Source organism: Stenella coeruleoalba, assembly GCF_951394435.1.
Source record: "Stenella coeruleoalba genome assembly, chromosome: 17".
In the NCBI taxonomy this organism is placed as follows: domain Eukaryota; kingdom Metazoa; phylum Chordata; class Mammalia; order Artiodactyla; family Delphinidae; genus Stenella; species Stenella coeruleoalba.
In genome coordinates this window covers 46,586,057-46,611,627 of record NC_137163.1, presented here as the reverse complement: position 1 = coordinate 46,611,627, position 25,571 = coordinate 46,586,057, and the positions used below count along the sequence as shown (strand labels likewise).

At 42.4% G+C, this 25,571-nt stretch overlaps 1 protein-coding gene and 1 pseudogene across 2 annotated transcripts in view; one reads left to right on the top strand and one right to left on the bottom strand.

The window, feature by feature from the left end:
* The window catches only part of LOC307175827 (receptor-interacting serine/threonine-protein kinase 2-like), a 29,573-nt pseudogene extending 27,301 nt beyond the window's left edge, over nt 1–2,272 (bottom strand). Inside the window, exon 1 of the transcript XR_013831792.1 lies at nt 1,087–2,272. The product of XR_013831792.1 is annotated as a receptor-interacting serine/threonine-protein kinase 2-like (transcript). The remainder of the gene's footprint in view (nt 1–1,086) is intronic.
* Nucleotides 1,258–15,601, top strand: LOC307176361 (uncharacterized protein; the record flags this gene model as incomplete). Its single annotated transcript, XM_079902402.1, has 9 exons — nt 1,258–1,741; nt 1,990–2,017; nt 2,231–2,277; nt 8,536–8,823; nt 9,607–9,765; nt 10,549–10,719; nt 11,014–12,316; nt 13,233–13,328; nt 14,502–15,601. The coding sequence occupies 6 exons, from the start codon at nt 1,258–1,260 to the stop codon at nt 10,680–10,682; spliced, it is 1,140 nt and encodes a 379-aa protein (XP_079758528.1). The 3' UTR covers nt 10,683–10,719; nt 11,014–12,316; nt 13,233–13,328; nt 14,502–15,601.
* Between the last annotated feature and the right edge of the window lie 9,970 nt (nt 15,602–25,571).

Here is a 25,571-nt window from a genome sequence, read left to right as displayed (position 1 = left end):
AGATCTAGCCCATCCAAGCCTGATAGCAAGAGAGCAAGTAAAAGCCACAGGCAGATGAAAGTCAATACCATTAGCAGGGCTGAAGCTGAGGAATTTATCTGCTGTTGGATACTGACAGCCTCTAGCTAATCAGGCATCTAGCATGATGTATTTTCACTTTAGATATAGGGGGAGGAGAGGAGAATGTTGCAGTCATGGATGTTAACTCACTAAGAATTGAATGCAGGGCCTAGTTAAATTCCTATTGGAAGGAAAATACACAAGACTAGTGACTAGACTCACTGATTAATATATACGGTTGAAAGGTTTTTCTGGAAACAGGAACTAATCTAGCCTTCCCTTGAAATCTGGACATTGCACTAAACTTGGTCCAGGATGGGAGAGACATTCAAAAGTTTGGGTCATTTAACAGCTTTCTGATTTCAGTTTATTGTTAGCAAAAATAATACAAGTTTCCTCTAGAGACAGGCTTCCTTCCCTGTGACGGTAAGAGGAGAAACTAAATTGAGTTTGATATCTAAACTTTCATGCCTACATGTGTAAACCAAAAACAACAAAAAGCCCAAACCAAAACGTCCCAGACTCTACAGCAGTACTGTTCAATAAAAATATAATGTGAACCACATATACAATTTGAAATTTTCTAATAGCCACTTTTAAAAAAAGTTAATAGCCACCTATGGCTAAGAGCTACCTATTGGGCAGTGCAGCCCTAGAATTCGACTTCAAAAAAGAAAAAAAAAAAAGGGAAAAACAAAGCAAACAGAACCCAATTTCAATAAAGAGGACGTTTAGAGTTGGGCTGTGATTGCTGATTTTTGGTGTCTGGAGAAAGGAGGCCCAGGAGTAAGAAAAAAAGGAGAGGGCAGTGAAAAGAAACGTGATTGCTGCATCTCCAGAGAAGCCTGCTCTCCCCACCATGTTAGCCCAAGCGTTGAACGGCTGCCTAGAGGTGACGAGGTGTGCGGCCGATCCCAAGTGGTCACCGTCGCTTGGGCTTCAGAGCCCGCTTGCCGGGGGTTAGAGCCAGTGGGGTGGGGAACGCAGATTTCGGGGCTCCGCGGTGGAGCCGCCAGGGCGCCCTACCTGTCGAGCAGCGGGCTGTGAATGTGCAGGTGTTTCACGGCCACCCGAACGCGCCAGTCTGCGTGGCGGGCAGAAGACACGGTGCCGGACGCGCCGCGGCTCAGGTAGCGCAAGTCGGCGAGCTTGTGGTACGGGATGGTGGGCAGGACGCTGCAGATGGCCTCCTCGTTCATGGTAGCGGGTGGCGCGGGCACTCAAGCAGCCGATCGATTCCGGAAGTGCCCGCCGCTCCCGCGGCTCCACCCCCTGCGCGAGCCGGCTCGGCAGGCACTACAGCCTGCCGGACATGAGGTCACGAGGCCGTCCATTCTCCGCGCAGCGCACGCCAAGCCGCTGCTTATCCGGAGCCGGAGCGGACTCTTCTCTTCTAGAGACTGGTCAACTCTGCGGCGGCGGGGCGCACAGGGGAGGAGCTTCCTCTCTCCGACCTGGCCCTCCCAGGCGCTGCCAGCCACCCGAGCCCGCCTTTCGGAGCTCCTCCCTCCCCAGACTTCTCACGCGACGTCAGCGGCGGATGCCGAGGCGGGGATGAGTGGCCCGCGATCCTCCCAGCAAGGCTCCGGCCTCGGCCTCAGGCCCGAGATCTCCGCCTTGTGGCGACCAGACGACGTGTGCCACACCGGCGGGGCTCGGGCGGGGGCTTGGGAGTGGGGAAGTGAGCCAGGGGCGCTCAATTTGTCTTCTCTCCCCGCAACCCACAAGGTTGGAAAGGTTTTCTTGTGGGGAAATTTCCTCTCCGCAGCTTCACACTCAGTCAGCGGACCCTCCCACCCAGGAGGAATCTCCCCTGGTCCCATCGGCGCGTCTTCCGGGAGTCGCCAAACACCAGACAGAGGTAGCGGGGTGGGTGTGGCAGCTGCCATTTCCTGCGCGGAAAGCCCTTTGAGGACGTGCGGTGGTGACTTACTAGGGCTCCGCGCTTCTCAGCCCGGTGAGTCAGGTAGGGGTGTAGATTCACTTGCTTACCTGGACTCCAGTCTAACCTCACTTCCAACTACTTCAGTCATGTGGGGGTGGCTGATAAGCCCTGTCAGAGTTTAATCCTGTCTAAACGTTCAGATGTTTAGTTCCTGTTGAGTGCTTCTCTACTAGGGACCTATTTTTCTGACTTTTTTTTTTTCTCTCCTGACGTCCATAATTACAGACAGAGATTGAAAAGTAACCGTGAGAGAGTCCCTCCCTTGATTCCAGGTAAGACTGCAAACATTTCTTTCTTGTAGATCTGGGAAGAATGCGGTGTTTAATGCCAACCAAAAAAGACTGCAAAGATCTTTTTACCTTAAACAAACACTTTTCTACACCTGAAATGGCTATTTTGCAAAGTGTGGTGCAAATACTATACACAATACCAAGTCCATGCTAGGCATTTAATGAATTCTAAAGCAAAAGTAATAGGGAATGCCTGACTTCAATCAGGGATTTCTGCCTACAGAAAATCAGTGCTTCCTGTATTTTTGTATTGCCTGAAATGAGAGTAGCAGTGTTACATTTTACAATAAATGGAAGCTGTAATGAAAGAGTGTGTTTTAAAATTTGATAATTTAAAATGAAATACTTAGCATTAAAGATATGGTCTGATAATCTGTGGTTCATTCCTTAATAAGCTTTTTGCTACAAAGAGTGCTCAGAAAACTTTTCCCATTCATTCATTCATTCATCCAGTCAGTTTACAAACAGAATTCTAGAGAAAGAGAACAAAAATTAAGAAGGGAGGAAATGATCAAAATAATAATTCAAGAATTTCTTCCAGGACCAAAAGACAAAGATGTTCATATTTAAAGGACCCACCAGCTACCCACAGTGACTGAAAAAGGACCTATGTTAAAGCACACCATTAAAAAGATCAGAACACTAAGAATAAAGAGAAGATTCTAAAAGTTTTCAGATGGAAGGAGCAGGAATAAACGGATGAGAATTAGAATGGCATTGGGTTTCTCAACAATAACACTTTTATGCTAAAACACTACAGTGAAATTTCAAGTTTTGTAAGACAATAACTTCCAACCTAGAATCCTATAGTCAAACTATCCATCAAGAGTAAGAGTAGAATAAAAACATTTTCACATATACAAGGATGAAAACATTTATTTTCCATCCATCCGTCCACCTTTTTTTTTTTTTTTAAGGGAAAGTTACTAGAGGATGTGCTCCAACGAAACATGAGAGCAAGACAAGAAAGAGAAAGATGTGGGATCCAGAAAAAAGGACCAGGAGAATGTGACGGGAAATTCCAGGGTGAAAGATATGTGGCAGAATTAGAGAGCAGTCGTTTTCACCAGAGAAGGAAGATGGCAGACTCCAAGCAGAAAGACTGGTTAGTGTAATTGAATTTATTTAGATTACTAATTTTGACTATTTGGGTAGTTATATTGATAGATGTTTGATAGATCTAATGAAATACGTGATAAAATTCGAGAGAGAACTTAAAAATATAAGCAAGTAGAAAAAGGAAGCAATTATTAATTCCATGAAAGCTAAAAATTAGACAAGAATGGAAACAGCGTTTCTCCGACTGTTCTGTGGTGAAAATTTTAAGACTTTTTAGAGCTTCTGAAATACTAGTATATTATAAATCTCGAAGGAGAGAACATGCAGCATAGAGCACTATAAAATTTATGTATATTTTAATTACATTACTTTAAAATTTTTAAAAATTAGTATTCACACGGTTCAAAATTTAAAAGTGTAACAGACAGATAATTCAATAGAAAATTAGGCAAAACACCTAGATACTTCACACAAGGGTATATCTAAATAGCAAATAGTAAATGCATGTGAAAAGGTGCTCGACCTCATCAGTCATTAGAGAACTGCAAGTTAAAACCACAGTGCAATATCACTACACAAATACAAGAATAATTAAAATTAAAAAGACAGAATATAGCAAGTGTGGGTGAGGTTTTGTAACAATTGGAGCTCTTGCACATTGCTGGTGGGAGTGTCAATTGGTACAATCAATTTTGCAAACTGTATGGCAGTACTATTAAAATTGCAGATATGCAGATCCTCAGCAATTCCTTGCCTAGGTATGTGGACATGCATATGCATATACTAGAAACTTCATAGTAGTGCTATTTATAATAGCTTCAAACTGGAAATTACCCAAATATCCATAAATAGTGGAATGGGTAAATGATTTGTGGCCCATTTTTTTACACAGTGGGATACTAAACAGCAATGATATTGAGCAGTGTGCAATATTGATGAATTGCACAAATACAATACTGAATGAAAAAGCTAGACACAGAAGAGTATACATTTTATGAGTCAATTCCTATTAAGTACAAAAACAAGCAAAACTAGCCTATGCTTTTAGAAATCAGGGTAATGTCTACTCTTGTAGAGTGGTCATAGTGACTAGAAGGGACAGGATGAGGCCTCTGGGGTGATAGAAATGTTCTGTTTCTTGATCTAGGACCTAGACTCTTGGTGCCAGTTGCATGGGTATGTTCAGTTATGAAAATTCTTTGAGGTTACACAATGTGCACTTTTCTGTATATATATATATGTTACACTTCAATAAAAGGTTAATAGGTTTAAATACAAAATAAATAATACATGTGGGTGTATATTATGTCTCTTACTTTTATTTAATTAGTATTACAGTATATACCTGTTCACCTTGCTTGTCTTTCACTTAGTAATCTATTTCAGATATCTTTCCATACAAATGCATAAAAAGCTTTCTCAACTTTTTTTTTTTAAATGATGGATATGCCATAATTTACCCCTCATTGGTGGACACTTAGCTGGTTTCCACATATTTACTGTTACAAATTATGCTGCAATAAGTAATCATTACATATGTCATTTCATACATGTGTAAGTGTATCCATATATATGCCCTAGAAGCTGAACTGCTGGACAAAAGAGTTATGTTCATTTGTAATTTTGGTTTGTATTGTTGAATTGACCTTCACTGAGGTTGTTCCAGCTTTCTTTTTCTGCAGACAAATGAGAGTGCTGTTTTTCCACACACCTTCTTTCATTTCTTTTCGAGATAGATAGTATAATATTGATCTGCTGATTCCTGTATTTCAGTGCTTCTAAACTCATTTAAATGCTAAGATTCTTTTTATTGCAGACCTTCTAAATATCTGGCTTCAATTTTTTATCACAACCTCAAACTTTAGCTTTCATGATAGTTTCACCATTATACAGCTTAAAAAATATGTATTCTTAGTGATATGTACAGTGTTTAATTAATGCCCATAATGAATGGCTGATGACAGGAAACCTAAAGAATACTGATGCTAAACTACATCAACTAAATGAGAAACAAAAAACATGAGAATAATTATGCAAATTAGGCTAAAAAACAAGGCTCACACCTATATGTTGAATTCATCTATTCAAAATTCTGTAGAATCATATTAAGTCATATTTTCCATTTACTGAGAATAAAGGTTATTTATATCTGCATGTGCTATTTTAGGGACATGGTAGCTTGAAATGGCATGCTTGAAATCTCTCATAGTCTGTTTTTTTGTTTTGCTTGTTTTTTTAACTTCAATGCCTTTTATTCCTGTAAGTTCTTTTTATTTATTTATTTTTCTAATTTTTTAAAAAATTAATTTTTATTGGAGTGTAGTTGCTTTACAGTGTTGTGTTAATTTCTACTGTACAGCAAAGTGAATCAGCTATATGTATACATATAATGTCCATGGACAGAGGAATGGATAAAACAGATGTGGTATATATATACAATGGAATGTTATTCAGCCATAAAAAGGAATGAAATTGGGTCATTTGTAGAGACGTGGATGGAGCCAGAGACTGTCATAAAGAGTGAAGTAAGTCAGAAAGAGAAAAACAGATATCATATATTAATGTTTATATGTGGAATCTAGAAAAATGGTATAGATGATCTTATTTGCAAAGCAGAAATAGAGACACAGATGTAGAGGACAAACGTATTGACACCAAGGGAGGAAGTGGGGGAGGTGGGATGAATTGGGAGATTGGGATCGACATATATACACTATTGCTACTAGGTATAAAATAGATAACTAATGAGAACCTACTGTATATAGCTCAAGGAACTCTACTCAATGCTCTGTGGTGACCTAAATGGGAAGGAAATCCAAAAAAAGAGGGGATATATCTCATAGTCTTTTAAATTAGAAACAAGACAGAAAAGTTGAAAAATAAACCACTTAAAAAAGTACAAATGCAAGAATTTAAAACATCTCATATTCTAATTTTTTCTATTCTTTGGTCTGAAAGCATCTGGTAACCATTGGGGGAAAATGGGTGAAGGATATGTGGGACCTCTCTGTATTATTTTTACAACTTCCTGTGAGTCTATTATTATCTCCAAATAAAAAGTTTTAAAAAGTTGTACCTGGGTGTATTAGTTTCCAGGGACTGCCATATCAAAGAACCACAAGAATTATAAAAAGGTATGTAAATGAGAAATAAGGCTTCCTGATTCTTCAGATCTCCAGTTCACCTTCCCTAAGACAACAAATAAATTTAACAAATATTATGTGCCATAATGCTAGGTGCTGGAAATAGAGGGATAACAAAAGACACATGGTCTCTGTCCTTAAAATGCTTTTAGTGTTCTAAGGGAGAGAGAACCTAAGCATACAATTACAGTACACACTACATGTGTAACACTGGGTAGGCCCCTTAACCTCTTGGTTTTTTTAAGTCCTCAGTTGTAAAAATGTGAGGGTGCTATGAATTTATATTTGGGGCACGACAAGGTCGAGAAGAGTGTGTCTTTTCCTTTATTCTTCCAAAGTGGAATGTCTTCCCTCTCTTGCGCATGGGTCCAAATCTCACTTGTCCTTCAGGCCGACTGCCAAGGAGCCTTCCCTGATTCCCCAGGCCACACAAATCTCTGCCTCTTAGGGTCAGTGCCATACAACCTAGCTGTCTCTTACGTTAATCTTGTCTCTCAAGCCAAACTCAGGATATGGGTCTCTCTTGCCCTCCTGTGGCCCCTGCGGCTGTGCCAGCCCACTGGCACACCCCACGTGGGGTGTCTACTACACTAGGGCATGGGTGGGGAGGCCCAGGGGTGAGGGGCGAGGCAGAGTACCTTTGCCTCTACCCTGTTCTCCTCCACAAAACTGCCCCTCCTCCTCAAGCCTGCCCCTCAAGTCAAAGGTTCCATATATGACCTCACTGGGTAGTGATGCCCTCACAGGCATTCTCAGAGTTTCCATGGCAGCATAACTGTGCAAACGGGCTGCACTCAGAGAAACTTCTCTACCAGTTCTCCACCAGATACCAATCTTTTTGGCTGTCTGTGTGAGAATGTGTGACCGGATAGTGTATGTGTACTCTAACCTGTGCTCTGTTCCCTGGGTGGGCAGTGCAGCAGGTACACCCAGACAGGGCAACTCTACAGGAGGTATGATACACACACAACCTCACCTGGCTGGCACATGTTCCTGTGGGGGTTGCCAACTACGTACAGCTGAGCACTTTCCCAGATGTAAGTAATACCGGTGACCTGGGACGCCTTCAGGGACGCACAGTTCTCACTGCTGAGGACAAGTGAAAGGTCATCCCTGGACAAGTGTGCAGGACGGTTCTGAGCTTTATAAATGTAGCCTTACCCTTTGGGCTACAGGATGCTTCCATTCAGACCCTTTCCTGATTGGCCTATTAACAAAAGACAAGTGCATTTTTGTTGGCAAATTGTAAATGGAGCGGTTTGAGGAACCGGACCACTCTTGAACCGCACCTCCAAACCCAGGCACCACTTTGCTATCATGGAGACATCTATATCGGTCCCCTCAGACACATCCCTTACTGAGTTGCTGAGTACTAGGGGAGAGGGTGTTGCCATATTGATGGGAAGACCGTAAGAACGAAGGGGGGGGGGTGATGAAGTGCTAATGAGAATGGAGGGCTGAGGAGATGGTGTCCCAGGAGGCTAGACTTGGTACCCAGAACCCGGTTCTGAGTCTCCTGATCACTCTGCCTCAGTATTTGTCCTTGTTCTAATCGACATAAAAGTATTAGACAGCTAGAATTCAGTGTGGTTGAAATAGGCAGTATAAATGGGGCCAAGAGGGGTTGCCAAGGTGGGCAGGGTTCTTAACCAATTTATATTAGATTATTTTTTTCCAAAACTTGAAAGACATTTCCATGAAAGCCTCAGAAGTGACAGACTGCAAGAAATGTTTTCTCTGTTGCGGAAGGGAGAGATGGAGAGGATCATGATTGCAATTACTTTCGGGTTCTACTGTTTTCCCTGGGAACGGTGAAGAGACTTCCTCATCTGCTGCAGCCCTAGGCTCTAGGGATTGCTTTTGCAGCCAGTGTCCCTTCTCTAGGGACTCATAGAGATGATGGGCCAAGGCTGTGTTTTGGACGTCAAGTAGATTAAAAGGTCTTCAGCCAGAAACTGGGAGAGACATGAGAGAGGGAAATTCTGGCAGGAGACTGTGCACAGCAGAAGTGACTGATCAGTTCTGATTTTCTTTGCAGCAGCAGTGCCTCCCGTTTCTCGTCCTACACCTGGTCACTACCATGTCCTGTACCGCGGGTGTGGAGAAACGCAGTTGGGCTGGCACGGGGAGACATACTGCCTGGTTGGTGGCTACCGGCTCTACGGGGATGTTCCTTTGGCCACGCCAGCTAAGGTAGATGCAGAGAAGCCAGTCCCCAGACGTGCTCCGAAGAGAAAGCACTCTCTGGAATGGTTGGACGAAGACCTGGGTTGCCCCAGACCCAAAATCCGGCGATTGGAGCTTTCAAGCAGCACAGGAATACAAGGTGCTTTGATTGTCAAGCAGGGTGGCCCAACCTCTGGGCACATCGCCTCTGCAAGAGCCACAGTAAACGAATGTCCCATATTTGCTCTTTCAAGGTCGGCAGCAGGGAGTCCCCTCCTAAAGAAGGTTCTCTCTCATTGCCACACTATCCAAGGTTGCCACAAATGTTCCTTCCTGTGGGCCTCATCAGGCTAAGGGCAGAGTTGTCTCTTTGCTTCTCTGAGTCGCACCATATGGTCTTAGTAACACCTCTTCACCCTGTTGACCATGTTTTTCACGGGGGCTGCTGCTGAGGCTTTATCTCATCCTTTCATGGTAGAGAGAGAGAGGATTCTAATGAATTTTACTTCCACGGGAGAGGGGAGTGTTATGATTATGTTGTCATTTTCTATGATGTCCTTTTGTCATGAATTTCTTTTCAATTTCATGTTAAAATGGGCCCACCATTCCCACTTTGTGAGGTCATTCAGCACCCTTGTTTTGCACCTTTAACATCTCTCTCAGTATCACTTGGAAATGTTTGAAATGGCATGAGCTTGTCCTCACATTCCTATCAGCTGTAAATCCGGAGCCCCAACATGAACCTAATCATTGAACAGAACACCTCTCCACTACCTGTGTAACACTGGGTAGGCCCCTTACCCTCTTGGTCTTTTTAAGTCCATAGTTGTAAAAATGTGAAGGTGCTATGAATTTATATTTGGGGCAGGACAAGGTAGCGAAGAGTGTGTCTTTGCTTTTATTTTTCCAAACTGGAATGTCTTCCCTCTCTTCCCCTTGGAAGATGCTCCTTTGGCCACGCCAGCTAAGGTAGATGCAGAGAAGCCAGTCCCCAGACGTGCTCCGAAGAGAAAGCACTCTCTGGAATGGTTGGACGAAGACCTGGGTTGCCCCAGACCCAAAATCCGGCGATTGGAGCTTTCAAGCAGCACAGGAATACAAGGTGCTTTGATTGTCAAGCAGGGTGGCCCAACCTCTGGGCACATCGCCTCTGCAAGAGCCACAGTAAACGAATGTCCCATATTTGCTCTTTCAAGGTCGGCAGCAGGGAGTCCCCTCCTAAAGAAGGTTCTCTCTCATTGCCACACTATCCAAGGTTGCCACAAATGTTCCTTCCTGTGGGCCTCATCAGGCTAAGGGCAGAGTTGTCTCTTTGCTTCTCTGAGTCGCACCATATGGTCTTAGTAACACCTCTTCACCCTGTTGACCATGTTTTTCACGGGGGCTGCTGCTGAGGCTTTATCTCATCCTTTCATGGTAGAGAGAGAGAGGATTCTAATGAATTTTACTTCCACGGGAGAGGGGAGTGTTATGATTATGTTGTCATTTTCTATGATGTCCTTTTGTCATGAATTTCTTTTCAATTTCATGTTAAAATGGGCCCACCATTCCCACTTTGTGAGGTCATTCAGCACCCTTGTTTTGCACCTTTAACATCTCTCTCAGTATCACTTGGAAATGTTTGAAATGGCATGAGCTTGTCCTCACATTCCTATCAGCTGTAAATCCGGAGCCCCAACATGAACCTAATCATTGAACAGAACACCTCTCCACTACCTGTGTAACACTGGGTAGGCCCCTTACCCTCTTGGTCTTTTTAAGTCCATAGTTGTAAAAATGTGAAGGTGCTATGAATTTATATTTGGGGCAGGACAAGGTAGCGAAGAGTGTGTCTTTGCTTTTATTTTTCCAAACTGGAATGTCTTCCCTCTCTTCCCCTTGGAAGATGCTCCTTTGGCCACGCCAGCCAAGGTGGAAGCAGAGAAGCCAGTCCCCAGACGTGCTCCGAAGAGAAAGCACTCTCCGGAAATGCCGGACGAAGACCTGGGTTGCTCCAGACCCAAAATCCGGCAATTGTAGCATGGTGCCAGGAGGCGGACCCCACAGAATCTTGCAGGTGAGCCATCCTGAAGAGAAGGCAATGGTTTAAATGCCTAAGGCAGGGAATGCCTCTTCCTGCACTGACACCACCACCTCCCCCCCCCCCCCCCCCCGCCCACTGCCCACTGCCACAGATTAGAACCTGCATCTTTTTGTCTGAGCCTTCCCCAGCCAGGAGCCTCCTTCTATACTAAATGGCCATAAGCCAGGAGCCTCAGAAACTGAGGTTTGTAATGAGAGTCTGCCCTGAACATCCCAGGGCTGAAGCTGGCCTGGAAGAAACCCTGACGTTCCTCTGCTTAATCCTCAGGGGCCCCTTTGTGAACTGAAGAAAGAAAAGTCTAGAAAAAACGGATAGCTGGGAGGGGAAGATGGCAGAAGAGTAAGACACGGAGATCACCTTCCTCCCCACAGATACACCAGAAATACATCTACACGTGGAACAACTCCTACAGAACACCTACTGAATGCTGGCAGAAGACCTCAGACCTCCCAAAAGGCAAGAAACTCCCCACATACCTGGGTAGGGCAAAAGAAAAAAAGAAAAAACAGAGACAAAAGAATAGGGACGGGACCTGCACCAGTGGGAGGGAGCTGTGAAGGAGGAGAGGTTTCCACACACTAGGAAGCCCCTTCGCGGGAGGAGAGTGCGCGTGGCGGAGGGGGGAAGCTTTGGAGCCGTGGAGGAGAGCACAGCCACAGGGGTGCGGAGGGCAAAGCGGAGAGATTCCCGCACAGAGGATAGGTGCCAACTGGCACTCACCAGCCCGAGAGGTTTGTCTACTCAGCTGCGGGGGTGGGCGGGGCTGCAAGCTGAGGATCGGGCTTTAGTCAGAGCGCAGGGAGAGGACTGGGGTTGGTGGAGTGAACATAGCCTGAAGGGGTTAGTGCACCACGGCTAGCCGGGAGGGAGTCCGGGAAAAGATCTGGAGCTGCCGAAGAGGCAAGAGACTTTTTCTTCCCTCTTTGTTTCCTGCTGCGCGAGGAGAGGGGATTAAGAGCGCTGCTTAAAGGAGCTCCAGAGACGGGCGCGAGTCGTGGCTAAAAGCGCGGACCCCAGAGACGGGCATGAGACGCTAAGGCTGCTGCTGCTGCCGCCACCAAGAAGCCTGTGTGCGAGCACAGGTCACTATCCACACCCTGCTTCCGGGGAGCCTGTGCAGCCCGCCACAGCCAGGTTCCCGGGATCCAGGGACAACTTCCCCGGGAGAACGCACGGTGAGCCTCAGGCTGGTGCAAAGTCACGCCAGCCTCTGGCGCCGCAGGCTCGCCCCGCACTCCGTGCCCCTCCCTCCCCCCGGCCTGAGTGAGCCAGAGCCCGCGAATCAGCTCCTCCTTTAACCCCGTCCTGTCTGAGTGAAAAACAGACGCCCTCCAGCGACCTACACGCAGAGGCGGGGCCAAATCCAAACCTGAGCCCCTGGGAGCTGTGAGAACAAAGAAGAAAAAGGGATATCTCTCCCAGCAGCCTCAGAAGCAGCGGATTAAAGCTCCACAATCAACTTGATGTACCCTGCATCTGTGGAATACATGAATAGACAACGAATCATCCCAAATTGAGGAGGTGGACTTTGAGAGCAAGATTTATCATTTTTTCCCCTTTACCTCTTTTTGTGAGTGTGTATGTGTATACTTCTCTGTGAGATTTTGCCTGTATAGCTTTGCTTCCACCATTTGTCCTAGGGTTCTGTCTGTTTTTTTTTAAATTTTTTTCTTAATAATTATTTTTATTTTAATAACTTTATTTTATATTACTTTATCTTCTTTCTTTCTTTCTTTATTTTCTTTCTTTCTTTCTTTCCTTCCTTCCTTCCTTCCTTCCTTCCTTCCTTCTTTCCTTCCCTCATTTAAACAAAGAATCATCCCAAAATGAGGAGGTGGACTTTGAGAGCAAGATTTATGATTTTTTCCCCTCTTCCTCTTTTTGTGAGTTTGTAAGTGTATGCTTCTGTATGAGATTTTGTCTGTATAGCTCTGCTTCCACCATTTATCCAAAGGTTCTATCCGTTCGTTTTTTTTCTTAATAAGTAGTTTTTAATTTAATAACCTTATTATATTTTACTTTATTTTCTTTCTTTCTTTCCTTCTTCCTTCCCTCCTCCCTTCCTTCCTTCCTTCCTCCCACCTTCCCTCCCTCCCTCCATTCTTTCTTTCTTTCTTTCTTTCCTTCTTTTCTTCTTTCTTTCTTCCTTCCTTAAATTAAATTCAATATAGATATTTAAATTTAAGGTAAAATTAAATTATAATTTGAAATTATATATGGAGTTTTATTTCCTAAAGAATATTTTGGAAATTTCAACTCCTATTTTAACTTATATTTTCAGAGAAGGTATTTGGTCCAAATGAAGAATATCTTCAATTATTGTTCTTCTATTGCAAGCAAAAAAGAATTTATACTTCTTTTCATGAAATATGGTTGTTTGACAACAGAAGGATAAATATTTTATATTTTTAGAAACAACAGTCAGGCTACTGATATTCTTAACGAGTTTTAATAAATCTGAATGCTTCTTATCATCTACTCTTTAGCTGGTACCTGAGGAGTTGTATACCTCCAGGAAGATATGTGCTCCAGACCCGTAAATATGCAGTTCACAGAGCCCACCACCAGAGGACAATAATGAAGTAAAATCTTGAAACCATGTAGTGAAAATAGTGGGAGTTTAAATAAAAGCAACATTTCACAGTATGCTTTTCTGACCAATGTTATATCTAATACCCTAATGGATTATATGTACACGGATTCTGAAAAGTCAGCAGCACACTTCACTGGTCAATTTCTATGATAAGGGGAACGGAATTTGAGTGTAGAAAAACAGTATACTTACATCTTAAAATTCCACCCCTACAAAATCTACTCACTATTGAAAACTGGTAAGAATAATAGCTTTCTGTGTCTCAGTGACCAGTTAACATTTTCAAGAGTAGAATTTATCTTCCTATGATGCTCAAATACACAGGAAAAATGCATATCTAGGACAATGGATAAACTCTATATGACATGAGAAAATAGTTATTCAAATGGAAAAAGTATAAGATCTACAAGGCACAGTTTTTGTTGCATTAGTGTGGATATATACATAAAGAAGCTCTAAGAAACATAAAAATCACTTCCAGGAAGCAATTTTAGGTAGAAGAGAATTAACATGGATGAGGAAGAAAAGAGAGTTGGTTTTAAAATAGTTTCATTGACTTTTTTTTTGTTTGTTTATTTATTTGTTTTATTTATTTGGTCTTTGGAATATAAGAAAACAGTGGCTTTCAGATCAGTATCCCAGTGGAACAAAGGGACTGAGGTCTATCCTGGAGCCCAGCCATTGTTTGACTATCTTGTAATAATACTGGTGAAATACAACCAAACCATTTGAAATATAAGCATCCTCTCTGACAATAAACTTAAGACACCAACATTATATATTAAAGAAAGTAAAGAGAGAATACTGTTTTCTTTAGAGAGAAAATACAGATCCTGGACCAAATCAATAATGTCAGCAAACCTCATGGGTATAAAATATTCTGCTGCCTATCATTTAGAACATGCCTCTAGAAGAGGGAAACTGGGCGATAATTTCCCCCGGTTTTATATTTAATTCAAATATTTTAGATAAGAGGCATCTCTAGTAAAACATTGTATTATTGATTCTTTCCAATATGATAGCTCAGAGGAGTTCCTCTTTCCTTCTCAAATACATATGGGGAAATGGAGGTGGGTGTGGGTTATAGGAAGTATCTAAATAGAGCATAATAATCAACAGTTTGTTTTTTAAAAATAGAAATTTCTATTCAAATTGTTTCCAGAGACAGAAACACACAGAGACAATTCCATGTGACAACAGTGAAAGAGACCAGAGTGATGCAGCTGCAAATCAAACAACTGCCAACACCAGTGATTGATGGCCACCACCAGAATCTGGTTAAGACAAAGAAGGATCCTCCCCTTGAGGCGTCAGAAAGAACATGGCCCTCTCAACACTTTGAGTTTGAACTTCTGGCCTCTAGAGCTGTGATAAAATAAATTTCTGTTCTTTTAAGCTAACAAGTTTGTGGTATCTTGTTATGGTAGCCCTAGAGATGACAGTATTTGATTCCTGAGCTGGCAACTGTATTTTGACTATGTAATGACTATTCCAAGATAATCAACAGACACAAAGATAAAGGCAAAACTGAGACTAAGCCCAGTTCTTTTTATTCCCAGAATAATAAATGATTTTTTAATTAATTTAGATCTCTTTGTCTAACCCCTCTGCTTTTCAGAAGAGTATGTGGGACCAATCAAGTATTCATATGTTATACTTTCATTTTAATTCATCTCAGATTATTTCTAATTCCCCTTATGAGTTCTTACTTGACCCATGAATTATTTAGGAATATATTCTTTAATTTCCATTTGTGATTTTCAACAAATTTCTTTCTGTTAACGATTTCTTATTGCATTCTGTTGTCATCTGAGAGCACTCTCTGTATTGTTTATGTCCTTTAAAATGTACTGAAATTTGTTTTATGGCCTAGCATATAGTATATCCATGTGCATTTGAAAAGAATGTATATTCTGATGCTGTTGGGTGGAATGTTTTATAGATGGCTGTTACGTCTACTTGATTGATAATGCTGTTCAAGGTTTTTATTTTCTTGTTGATTTTCTGTTGTTCTGCTACTGAAAGAAGGGTATTAAAGTATCCAACTATTATTGTAGAACTGTCTGTTTCTCTTTTCTGTTGTGCCGATTTTCCTTCATTGTATTTTGAAGTCCTGTTGTTAGGTGCATATAAGTTTATAATTATTATGCATTCTAGATGGAATAATCATTTTAAAATGTCTTTGTCGCTAGTAAAAATTTTCGTCTTAAAATGTAATTTTTTTCTGATATTTTCTTAGCCACTCCAGTTCTGTTGTTGTTGTTTTGTTTTGTTTTTACTGTTATGGTATATCTATTCCAACCCTTTTACACTTCACCTATATATTTTCTTGTGTTTTTTGTAACATCTTTATTGGGGTATAATTGCTTTACAAAGGTGTGTTAGTTTCCGCTTTATAACAAAGTGAATCAGTTACACACACACACATATGTTCCCATATCTCTTCCCGCTTGCATCTCCCTCCCTCCCACCCTCCCTATCCCACCCCTCCAGGCGGTCACAAAGCACCGAGCTGATATCCCTGTGCTACGCGGCTGCTTCCCAATAGTTATCTACCTTACGTTTGTTAGTGTATATATGTCTATGCCTCTCCCCCACTTTGTCACAGATGACCCTTCCCCCTCCCCATATCCTCAAGTCCGTTTTTGATTGAATGCTGGCTATTTTATTTGGCTTTTTTTGTTTTTCTCAGTGGAAACGTTGTTTTGCTTCAAAATATTTTATTCTACCTGGAAGTAGCAAATGTTCAAATTACAATTTTTTAAATGCTTTCAAATATCAATACTATAGGTGTCACAAAATCTAGAAAAATGACATTTAAAAATTAACTACTGCCAGATGTGTCTCTATAAAACTTTTCCCCCACTCTTTTAGCTATATATTCTTTAACTGCCTCCTCATACGACAGTTTATGTATTTTCGAAATAAAATTTTAAGAAATAAACTTTGTAGTTTTTAGACATAGATTTCTTGTAACATGGTTGATTAGAATTTGCTTCTAGTTATTAATAGTTTAGAAAAGTTTATTTCAGCTTCACAATTTATTATTGATAATGTCACATTAATTTTCATTGTTAACTTTGAGAAAACCTCTATGCATTACTTCCTCATAAGTATTTACTATTATAAATGCATTACTGATTTCAGTACTGCTATAGGTTTGTGCATTACAGGGATTCTGATAAAATACTCATTCACACCATTCCATTACACACATTGTTGACGGAGTATATTCATTCATTCATTCATTTATTTATTTATTTATTTATTTATTTATTTATTTATTTATTTATTTATTTTTGGCTGTGTTGGGTCTTCGTTGCTGTGCGCAGGCTTTCTCTACTTGCAGGGACTGGGGGCTACTCTTCGTTGCGGTGCACAGGCTTCTCATTGCGGTGGCTTCTCTTGTTGCAGAGCACGGGCGCTAGGCACGGAGGCTTCAGTAGGTGTGGCTCGCAGGCTCAATAGTCGTGGCTCACGGGCTCTAGAGCGCAGGTTCCGTAGTTGTGGCACACTGGCTTAGTTGCTCCGTGACATGTGGGATCTTCCCGGACCAGGACTCGAACCCTTGTCCCCTGCATTGGCAGGTGGCTTCTTAACCACTGCGCCATCAGGGAAGCCCCTGGAGTATATTCTTGACAGAAGAAAATTTCCGTTTTGACTAAGCATTGATGAGAACTGAATCTTTGACTTATCTTTCACATGCCTGATGATTGAAATAATTTTCCACAGATTAGCTTCTGGTTTTGTACTTTTCAGTTCTTTTTTTCTTCTTCAAACGCACATGCTTTGAGAGCTGTGAAGTGCAAGACATGGCTATATTGTAAGGTGGTGTTTGTCCTTATGCTTCTGTGTCTCGTGCTAGTTAAGTCAGTAGAGTAGTCAGTATGAGTACTGGAAGTTATTCCTGTAATGGGATGGTATATAGTCAATTACATATGGCGGTGTCTGAAAATCACATAATAGCCTCACTTAAAACATCTCCCTAGGGCTTCCCTGGTGGCGCAGTGGTTGAGAGTCCACCTGCCAACGCAGGGGACACGGGTTCGTGTCCCGGTCCGGGAAGATCCCACATGCCGTGGAGCGGCTAGGCCCGTGAGCCATGGCCGCTGAGCCTGTGCGTCCAGAGCCTGTGCTCCACAACGGGAGAGGCCACAACAGTGAGAGGCCCGCGTACCACAGAAAAAAGAAAATCTCCTTAGCCAGATTTCAAAAAAGCCTGTGGCCATTCCAATATGATCCAACATAGCGGAGTATGATAGAAGGAAAATTGGCAAAGAAAGAGACGCTGGTCTTAACTGATGGAAGTTAAAATATCTCACTTTTGACAATTTTTGCAAAAACCTATAATTCCACGAACTAATTTCTAGGGTTCTTCATAGGACCTAAAAAGGAACCCATAGAGTTGTGGAACAACAATAGAAGCTGCTGTGATGGAAGCCCAGGCACCCCAACAAAGAGTAGCCCCCGCTCGCCACAACTAGAGAAAGTCTGCACGCAGCATTGAAGACCCAACGCAGCCAAAATAAAAATAAATAAATAAAGATAAATAAATTTATTTTTAAAAAAGTAATACTCAGGTTTGAGGCATGAGAAGTATGATGAAGAGAAATTAGCTAATCCTTTCAGAACTTTTAAAATATCAAACTCAGTCTCTAAGATTTTAGCATTATATGCAACATCGGTTACTTATTAGTGGTTTGGGAAGGCCAATTTAAAATTTTCTGATCTTACTGTATTGAAATTCACGGCCCTAATGTTTTCCACATTGACTACATGAATGATGAAGTAAAGTCAATCATGTATTTCCTTCCCAACTGGACAGAAAACAAAATTTTAAACAGTGTTTGGACTACTGACTTTTGATTTCTTCTAAGGCAAGTGTATAGGTAATTTTTATTCCCTGATTAGGAGAAAAATGGTGGAAGAGGGCAGGGTTAAGAATTAAGATTTCAAGAGCATGAGAGGTAGATGGCCAACCAGAGTTCCTAAGGTTCGGTGCCTGTAACTGTTGCCGCCGCTTAAGCCTACCAAAGCAGTGGTATGGCTGCTGCCCTCGTATTTGCTACCTCTAGAAACATTCTTGCCAGTAGTGGCGGCAGCGGGACTCAATTACCCCCTTTTCTCACTCTCTCCAGAAGCTCCAGATGACGTCTTCTGTGGGCAACGTGGCCGACAGCACAGAACCAACAAAACGTATGCTTTCCTTCCAAGGGTTAGCTGAGTTGGCACATGAGAATATCAGGCAGGAGATTTTGAGGCAGCTGAGAGACACTGCATGCAGCTGTGGAGACAAGAGCCAGACAATACTGGAGTACTTTTATTACTTTCATCTCTACACTTCCAGTGTCAAAGGCTGGACAGATCTGCCCACTTTAGTACTCTGGCAATTAAACAGAACCCTCTTCTGGCAGAAGCCTATTCGAATTTGGGGAATGTGTACAAGGAAAGAGGGCAGTTGCAGGAAGCGATTGAGCATTACCGGCATGCATTGCATCTCAAACCAGATTTCATCGATGGTTATATTAACCTGGCAGCCGCTTTGGTAGCAACAGGCGACATGGAAGGGGCAGTACAAGCTTACGTCTCTGCTCTTCAGTGCAATCCTGATTTGTACTGTGTTTGCAGTGACCTGGGGAACCTGCTCAAAGCCCTGGGTCGCTTGGAAGGAGCCAAGGCATGTTATTTGAAAGCAATGGAGACGCAACCGAACTTTGCAGTAGCTTGGAGTAATCTTGGCTGTGTTTTCAATGCACAAGGGGAGATTTGGCTTGCAATTCATCACTTTGAAAAGGCTGTCACCCTTGACCCCAATTTTCTGGATCCTTATATCAATTTAGGAAATGTCTTGAAAGAGGCACGGATTTTTGACAGAGCTGTGGCAGCTTACCTTTGTGCCCTAAGCTTGAGCCCAAATCATGCAGTGGTACATGCCAACCTGGCTTGTGTATACTATGAGCAAGGCCTGATGGATCTGGCAGTAGACACCTACAGGCGAGCTATTGAATTGCAACCACATTTCCCTGATGCTTACTGCAACCTAGCCAACCAACGCTCTGGAAGAGAAGGGCAGTGTTGCCGAAGCAGAAGAGTGTTATAATACAGCTCTGCGGCTGTGTCCCACCCATGCAGACTCTCTGAATAACCTAGCCAATATCAAAGGAGACCAGGGAAACTTTGAAGAGGCAGTTCGCTTGTATTGTAAAGCATTAGAAGTCTTCCCAGAGTTTGCTGTTGCCCATTCAAATTTAGCAAGTGTATTGCAGCAGCAGGGAAAACTGCAGGAAGCTCTGATGCATTATAAGGAGGCTGTTCGAATCAGTCCTACCTTTGCTGATGCCTACTGTAACATGGGAGACACCCTAAAGGAGATGCAGGATGTTCAGGGAGCCTTGCAGTGTTATACTCGTGCCATTCAGATTAACCCTGCACTTGCGGATGCCCACAGCAATGTGGCTTCCATTCACAAGTATTCAGGGAATATTCCAGAAGCAATTGCTTCTTATCGCACTGCTCTGAAGCTTGAACCTGATTTTCCTGACGCTTATTGTGATTTGGCTCATTGCCTGCAGATTGTCTGTGATTGGACAGACTATGATGAGCGAATGAAGAAGTTGGTCAGCATTGTGGCTGACCAGCTGGAGAAGAATAGGTTGCCTTCTGTGCAGCCTCATCATAGTATGCTCTATCCTCTTTCTCATGGCTTCAGGAAGGCTATTGCTGAGAGCCATGGGAACCTCTGCTTGGATGAGATCAGTGCCCTTCATAAATCACCGTACGAACATCCAAAAGACTTGAAGCTCAGTGATGGTCGACTGCGTGTAGGATACGTGAGTTCTGACTTTGGGAATCATCCTACTTCTCATCTTATGCAGTCTATTCCAGGCATGCAGAATCCTGATAAATTTGAGGTATTCTGTTATGCCCTGAGCCCAGATGATGGCACAAACTTCCGAGCGAAGGTGATGGCAGAAGCCCATCATTTCATTGATCTTTCTCAGATTCCATGCAATGGGAAAGCAGCTGATCGCATCCATCAAGATGGTATACACATCCTTGTAAATATGAATGGTTATACCAGGGGTGCTCGAAATGAACTCTTTGCTCTCAGGCCAGCTCCTATTCAGGCAATGTGGCTGGGCTACCCTGGGACCAGTGGCGTGCTTTTCATGGATTATATCATCACTGATCAGGAAACTTCACCTGCTGAAGTTGCTGAGCAGTATTCTGAGAAACTGGCTTATATGCCCCATACTTTCTTTATTGGTGATCATGCTAATATGTTCCCTCACCTGAAGAAGAAGGCAGTCATCGATTTTAAGTCCAATGGGCACATTTATGACAATCGGATTGTGCTGAATGGCATCGACCTCAAAGCATTTCTTGATAGTCTCCCAGATGTGCAGATTGTCAAGATGAAATGTCCTGATGGAGGAGACAACGCAGACAGCAGTAATACGGCTCTTAATATGCCTGTCATTCCTATGAATACTATTGCAGAGGCAGTTATTGAAATGATTAACAGAGGACAAATTCAGATAACAATTAATGGATTCAGTCTTAGCAATGGACTGGCAACTACCCAGATCAACATTAAGGCTGCCACTGGAGAGGAGGTTCCCCGTACCATTATTGTAACCACACGTTCTCAGTACGGGTTACCGGAAGATGCCATTGTGTACTGTAACTTCAATCAGTTATATAAAATTGACCCATCTACTTTGCAGATGTGGGCAAATATCCTGAAGCGTGTTCCCAATAGCGTACTGTGGCTGTTGCGTTTTCCAGCAGTAGGAGAACCTAATATTCAACAGTATGCACAAAATATGGGCCTCCCCCAGAAGCGTATCATTTTTTCACCTGTTGCTCCTAAAGAGGAACATGTTCGGAGAGGCCAGCTGGCTGATGTCTGCTTGGACACACCACAGGGATGGATGTCCTTTGGTCAGGGACACCCGTGGTGACTATGCCAGGAGAGACTCTTGCTTCCCGAATTGCAGCTTCCCAGCTCACTTGTTTAGGCTGTCTTGAGCTTACTGCTCAAAATAGACAAGAATATGAAGACATAGCTGTGAAACTGGGAACTGATCTAGAATACCTGAAGAAAATTCGTGGCAAAGTCTGGAAGCAGAGAACATCTAGCCTTCTGTTCAACACCAAACAATACACAATGGACCTAGAGCGGCTCTGTCTACAGATGTGGGAGCATTATGCAGCTGGCAACAAACCTGATCACATGATTAAGCCTGTTGAAGTCACTGAGTCGGCCTAAATAATGACTGTGTGCACAGGAGAATTACCCTGTACCTGAGCCTCAACCTTCTGGGGGAAAGGGAACTACTTTTTCCTTATCTGTACAATACCATGCTGCAGATGGGTGACAGACAATGATAAGAAATAGCACAGCCAGACTTGCTTCCTGCATGATCATGATCATGATAGGGAGAGACACAAGAGATGGGAAACTGCTGTTGCACAAGGAGTCTCCATAGAATTTTGCAGCAGCCAGGTGTCTGGAAGGTCTGGAAGGTAAGTCTGGAAGGTCTGATCTCCCTTGGTCTTCCATGGGATGGATGGTTAGTGTGGAAGGGAGATAGAGATTGCCCAGCCGTTTTGTGATTATCATGGATTGATTGAGTCTTCTGAATTAATATTTTTCTTTATATTTTGGGTATTGGAGCTTTTAAAAATGTTTGGTTTCAGGTATTTTTATTCATGTGAAGTGTATATGATTCTCTTGAGATAAGCTTTTAAGCTAAAATATTCCTTGTTTTATTTTCTGAACTCTACAGATAAATGGGGACTTTGCTGGTATAGTCTTTTTATAGGTTTTATAAACCACTTGAGCCTATATCAGTCATTTTAGTTTCTGACATAATGTTTGGAACTATCAGTGCTTTGTTGGTTTATAGATGATGGCTTCAATTCTTCTCCTGGTCCGTTTCCTTCTTCCCTTCCCCCCACTTTAAAAATTCTCCTGTAACTTGGCTAACAAAAAACCAAGTCTGATTCAAAACCTCCCAGAGTGTTTCTCTTAACCGCATCATCTGGTGCCAAATGAAGATTCTTAGGAGTGATTATTAATTCTGAAGGGCACAGTTGTGGTACTGTCACTGATGATAATAATAATGGATTTTTGGCCTAGAGTTTTGACCTATTTCACCAGTGTTTACCATTGACTGCCCCTCTATGCTGCTTCCAAAAGTGATAGTGTGTGTTAAGATTTTTACGTTCACTTCTAAAGTTTGTTTTTTTTTTAGTGAGTCCTGTTCTTCCTTTTTCTTTCAGCAGAAATGAAATCCCAGGTAAGTATAAGTATTCAAATATTTGATCAGTAAGTCACAGTTATCTCTAGTACATTAAATAACTTTCATCAAAAAACATGTTATAGGTAAAAAGCTCTGAAGGACCAGCTATGTATATGATAATTATGTTTCAGACCTTCTAGGGTATTATATATAATAACTTGTCTTCTGGACGTGGTCTTGAAGTCTTTATGGATTCAGCCTCAGTAGTAGTGAACTGCACTGCTACTTGGTTTGGAGTACAAATTAGACTTTAGCCCTCCTGGAGGTTGAGTTTTTGGTATTGAAAACCATAGGAATGAAATTATTGTATTTCAACAAAGGATTGAGGGCTTGAGGCTTAAACAAGGCAACATATGTGTGGGAAGCAGTCAGCCTTGAGAGCAGGTAAGGACATGCTAGGCATGCCGCCGCTGCTCGAAGGGACTGTCCCTACTTGTTCCCCTCCTTTCTCCTTTCCATGGAGATAAATCACCAGGGCCCAGAGATCAGAAAGAATGTAAAATGAGACAAGCAAAGCTGTCTCCCCCATGCACATGCAGGTTATTTTTGATGCTTCTGGGTTTATGGGTTTCCTCCCAGGGAAGTTAACCTTGAGCCGAGACAGTCTGTAGATAATGTAAACCACCATCTGGCAACCTTCCGATTTCTAGTCTAGATAATCTGCAACTGTAGCATAATAAAATTTGCCTTGCAACCATCAGTTGTCTTGGTCCTTCTGACCCCATCCGTCGGTGCTACTTCAGTTCCTTACCCCTTCCCTTCTGACCCTGGGAGGTGAGATCCTCTTTTTCCGCCTGGTCCGCGGCAAGTGGCACTCGAACAGGGACCTGAAGCGTGAAGGCAATTAAAAGAAAGAGAAAGTGCAGGTAAGAGAACCCTTATGCAAAATATGTGTGGCCACCAGTAAAAGTGAAAAGAATAGAGGCATAAGGCAATAGTCAGAAGTGAAATAAGATGGGGCAAACGGGCTCAAAGAGTGTGAATTATTTGCTCAGGTTTTACTTTCGATGCTTAAAGCTCGGGGTAATAAAATTGCTACCTCACAGTTGACTGAATTTTTACAGCATATCCATGGTGTATCTCCCTGGTTTCCTGATGGTGGCTCTGTTGACATAGAAATCTGGCAGAAAGTTGGAGAAGATTTAAAAAATTATTACAAGTCTCGAGGGCCTACTCATACTCCTGTTGTTACATATAGTTTGTGGACTCTGATAAACATATGTTTAGATTCTTCTCATGATAGTGTTGATTTGAATGTAAAGTCAGAAAAACATAAGCCTCTGACAGAAGGAGAGACTGTATTATCAACTACTGTGTCGCCACTTCCTAAACCGAAAGAGCTAATTAATTTAAATATTTTAGATGAAGAGGAACATTTTGACTTAACAGATGAGGCTTGTAAACATAAAAGAGAGAAATATCCTGAGGATGATTTTCTAATGGCTGTGATAAATAAGTCAGTGAAAAAGCTGCAGGTTAATAAGGACTGTCTTCCTCAAAAATCTACATCTGTAAAAATGCTCAGTCCCTTGCAGCGCGCTGTACAAGGAGCAATAAAACGAGGAGAAGATCCTATTTTCTGTTGTCCCGTCATAGAAAGACCTGATCCTAATAATCCTCAACAAGCTACTAGGGGGCATCAGGCTCTCCCTTTGAAAGTTTTGAAAGATTGAAAATCTGCCTGTGCTCAATATGGGCCCACTGCTCCTTTTACTACTGCTATGGTTGACAGGAGAAGCTCTTCCCCCCGCTGATTGGAAGTCTATTGCACGAGCTTGTTTAAATGGTGGAGATTATTTAATATGGAAGTTTGATTTTTATGAACGGGCTGCTGAACAAGCAGAAAAGAATGCTGCCCATAATATTCCAGTTGATTATCGTATGCTGATTGGGGAAGGACAGTATCTTTCTTTACAAGATCAATTAACTTATCCCTTTGTTGCTTATCCTCAAATAAATCATTTGGCATTACAAGCCTGGAGGAAATGTCCTTCTACACACAAAACTGAAGATCTTTCAAAACTTAGACAGGGACCTGATGAACCATATGCTGATTTTGTAGATAGGTTGTCACAGGCGGTGGGGAGACTCATTGTGGACGGACTCACTGGTACAATTGTAGTTAAGCAACTTGCTTTTGAAAATGCTAATAATGAGTGTCAGGCTGCGATTCGACCTTGGAGAAAACGGGGAACATTGGAGGATTATATTCACCTTTGTGCAGACATTGGGCCCACTTATATACAGGGTGCTGCTGTGGCTGCAGCATTAACTAAAGTGGGGTTTAAAAACAATCAAAAGAAAACAAAGACTTGTTTTAAATGCAGAAAGGCAGGTCATTTTGCTAGAGAATGTAGATCTTTTAATTCTAACCCTAGTCCTTCCTTCCCTACTCAGAAACCTCCAGATGGTCAGAAAATCCCTGGTTTATGCCCTAAATGCAATAGGGGAAAACATTGAGCACAAGATTGTTGCTCAGTGGCCCACAAGGATGGGCCACCACTGTCGGGAAACTCCTCCCGGGGCCTTCCCCGGCCCCAACAAATAATAAGGGCAATGTCTGTGTATCCTCCTCAAATTATCAATCAGACATTAACCAAAAACAAAAACATACAATATGTTCGCTCTCCAGAGCAACACCAGGAAGCGCAGGACTGGAGCTCAGTACCTCCGCCCGATATGTATTAACTCCTGAAATGGGTCCTCAGGCCCTCTCTACGGGCATCTGTGGACCTTTACGCAAGGGTTTGATGGGACTATTATTGGGAAGAAGTAGTGTCACCATGAAAGGTTTAACTATTATGCCAGGAGTCACAGATTCTGACTACGAAGGAGAAATAAAAGTCATGGCACAAACTATTAAAAATATAATAACTATTTCTCCTGGTGATCAAATTGCACAATTGCTACTTTTGCCCTTTGTA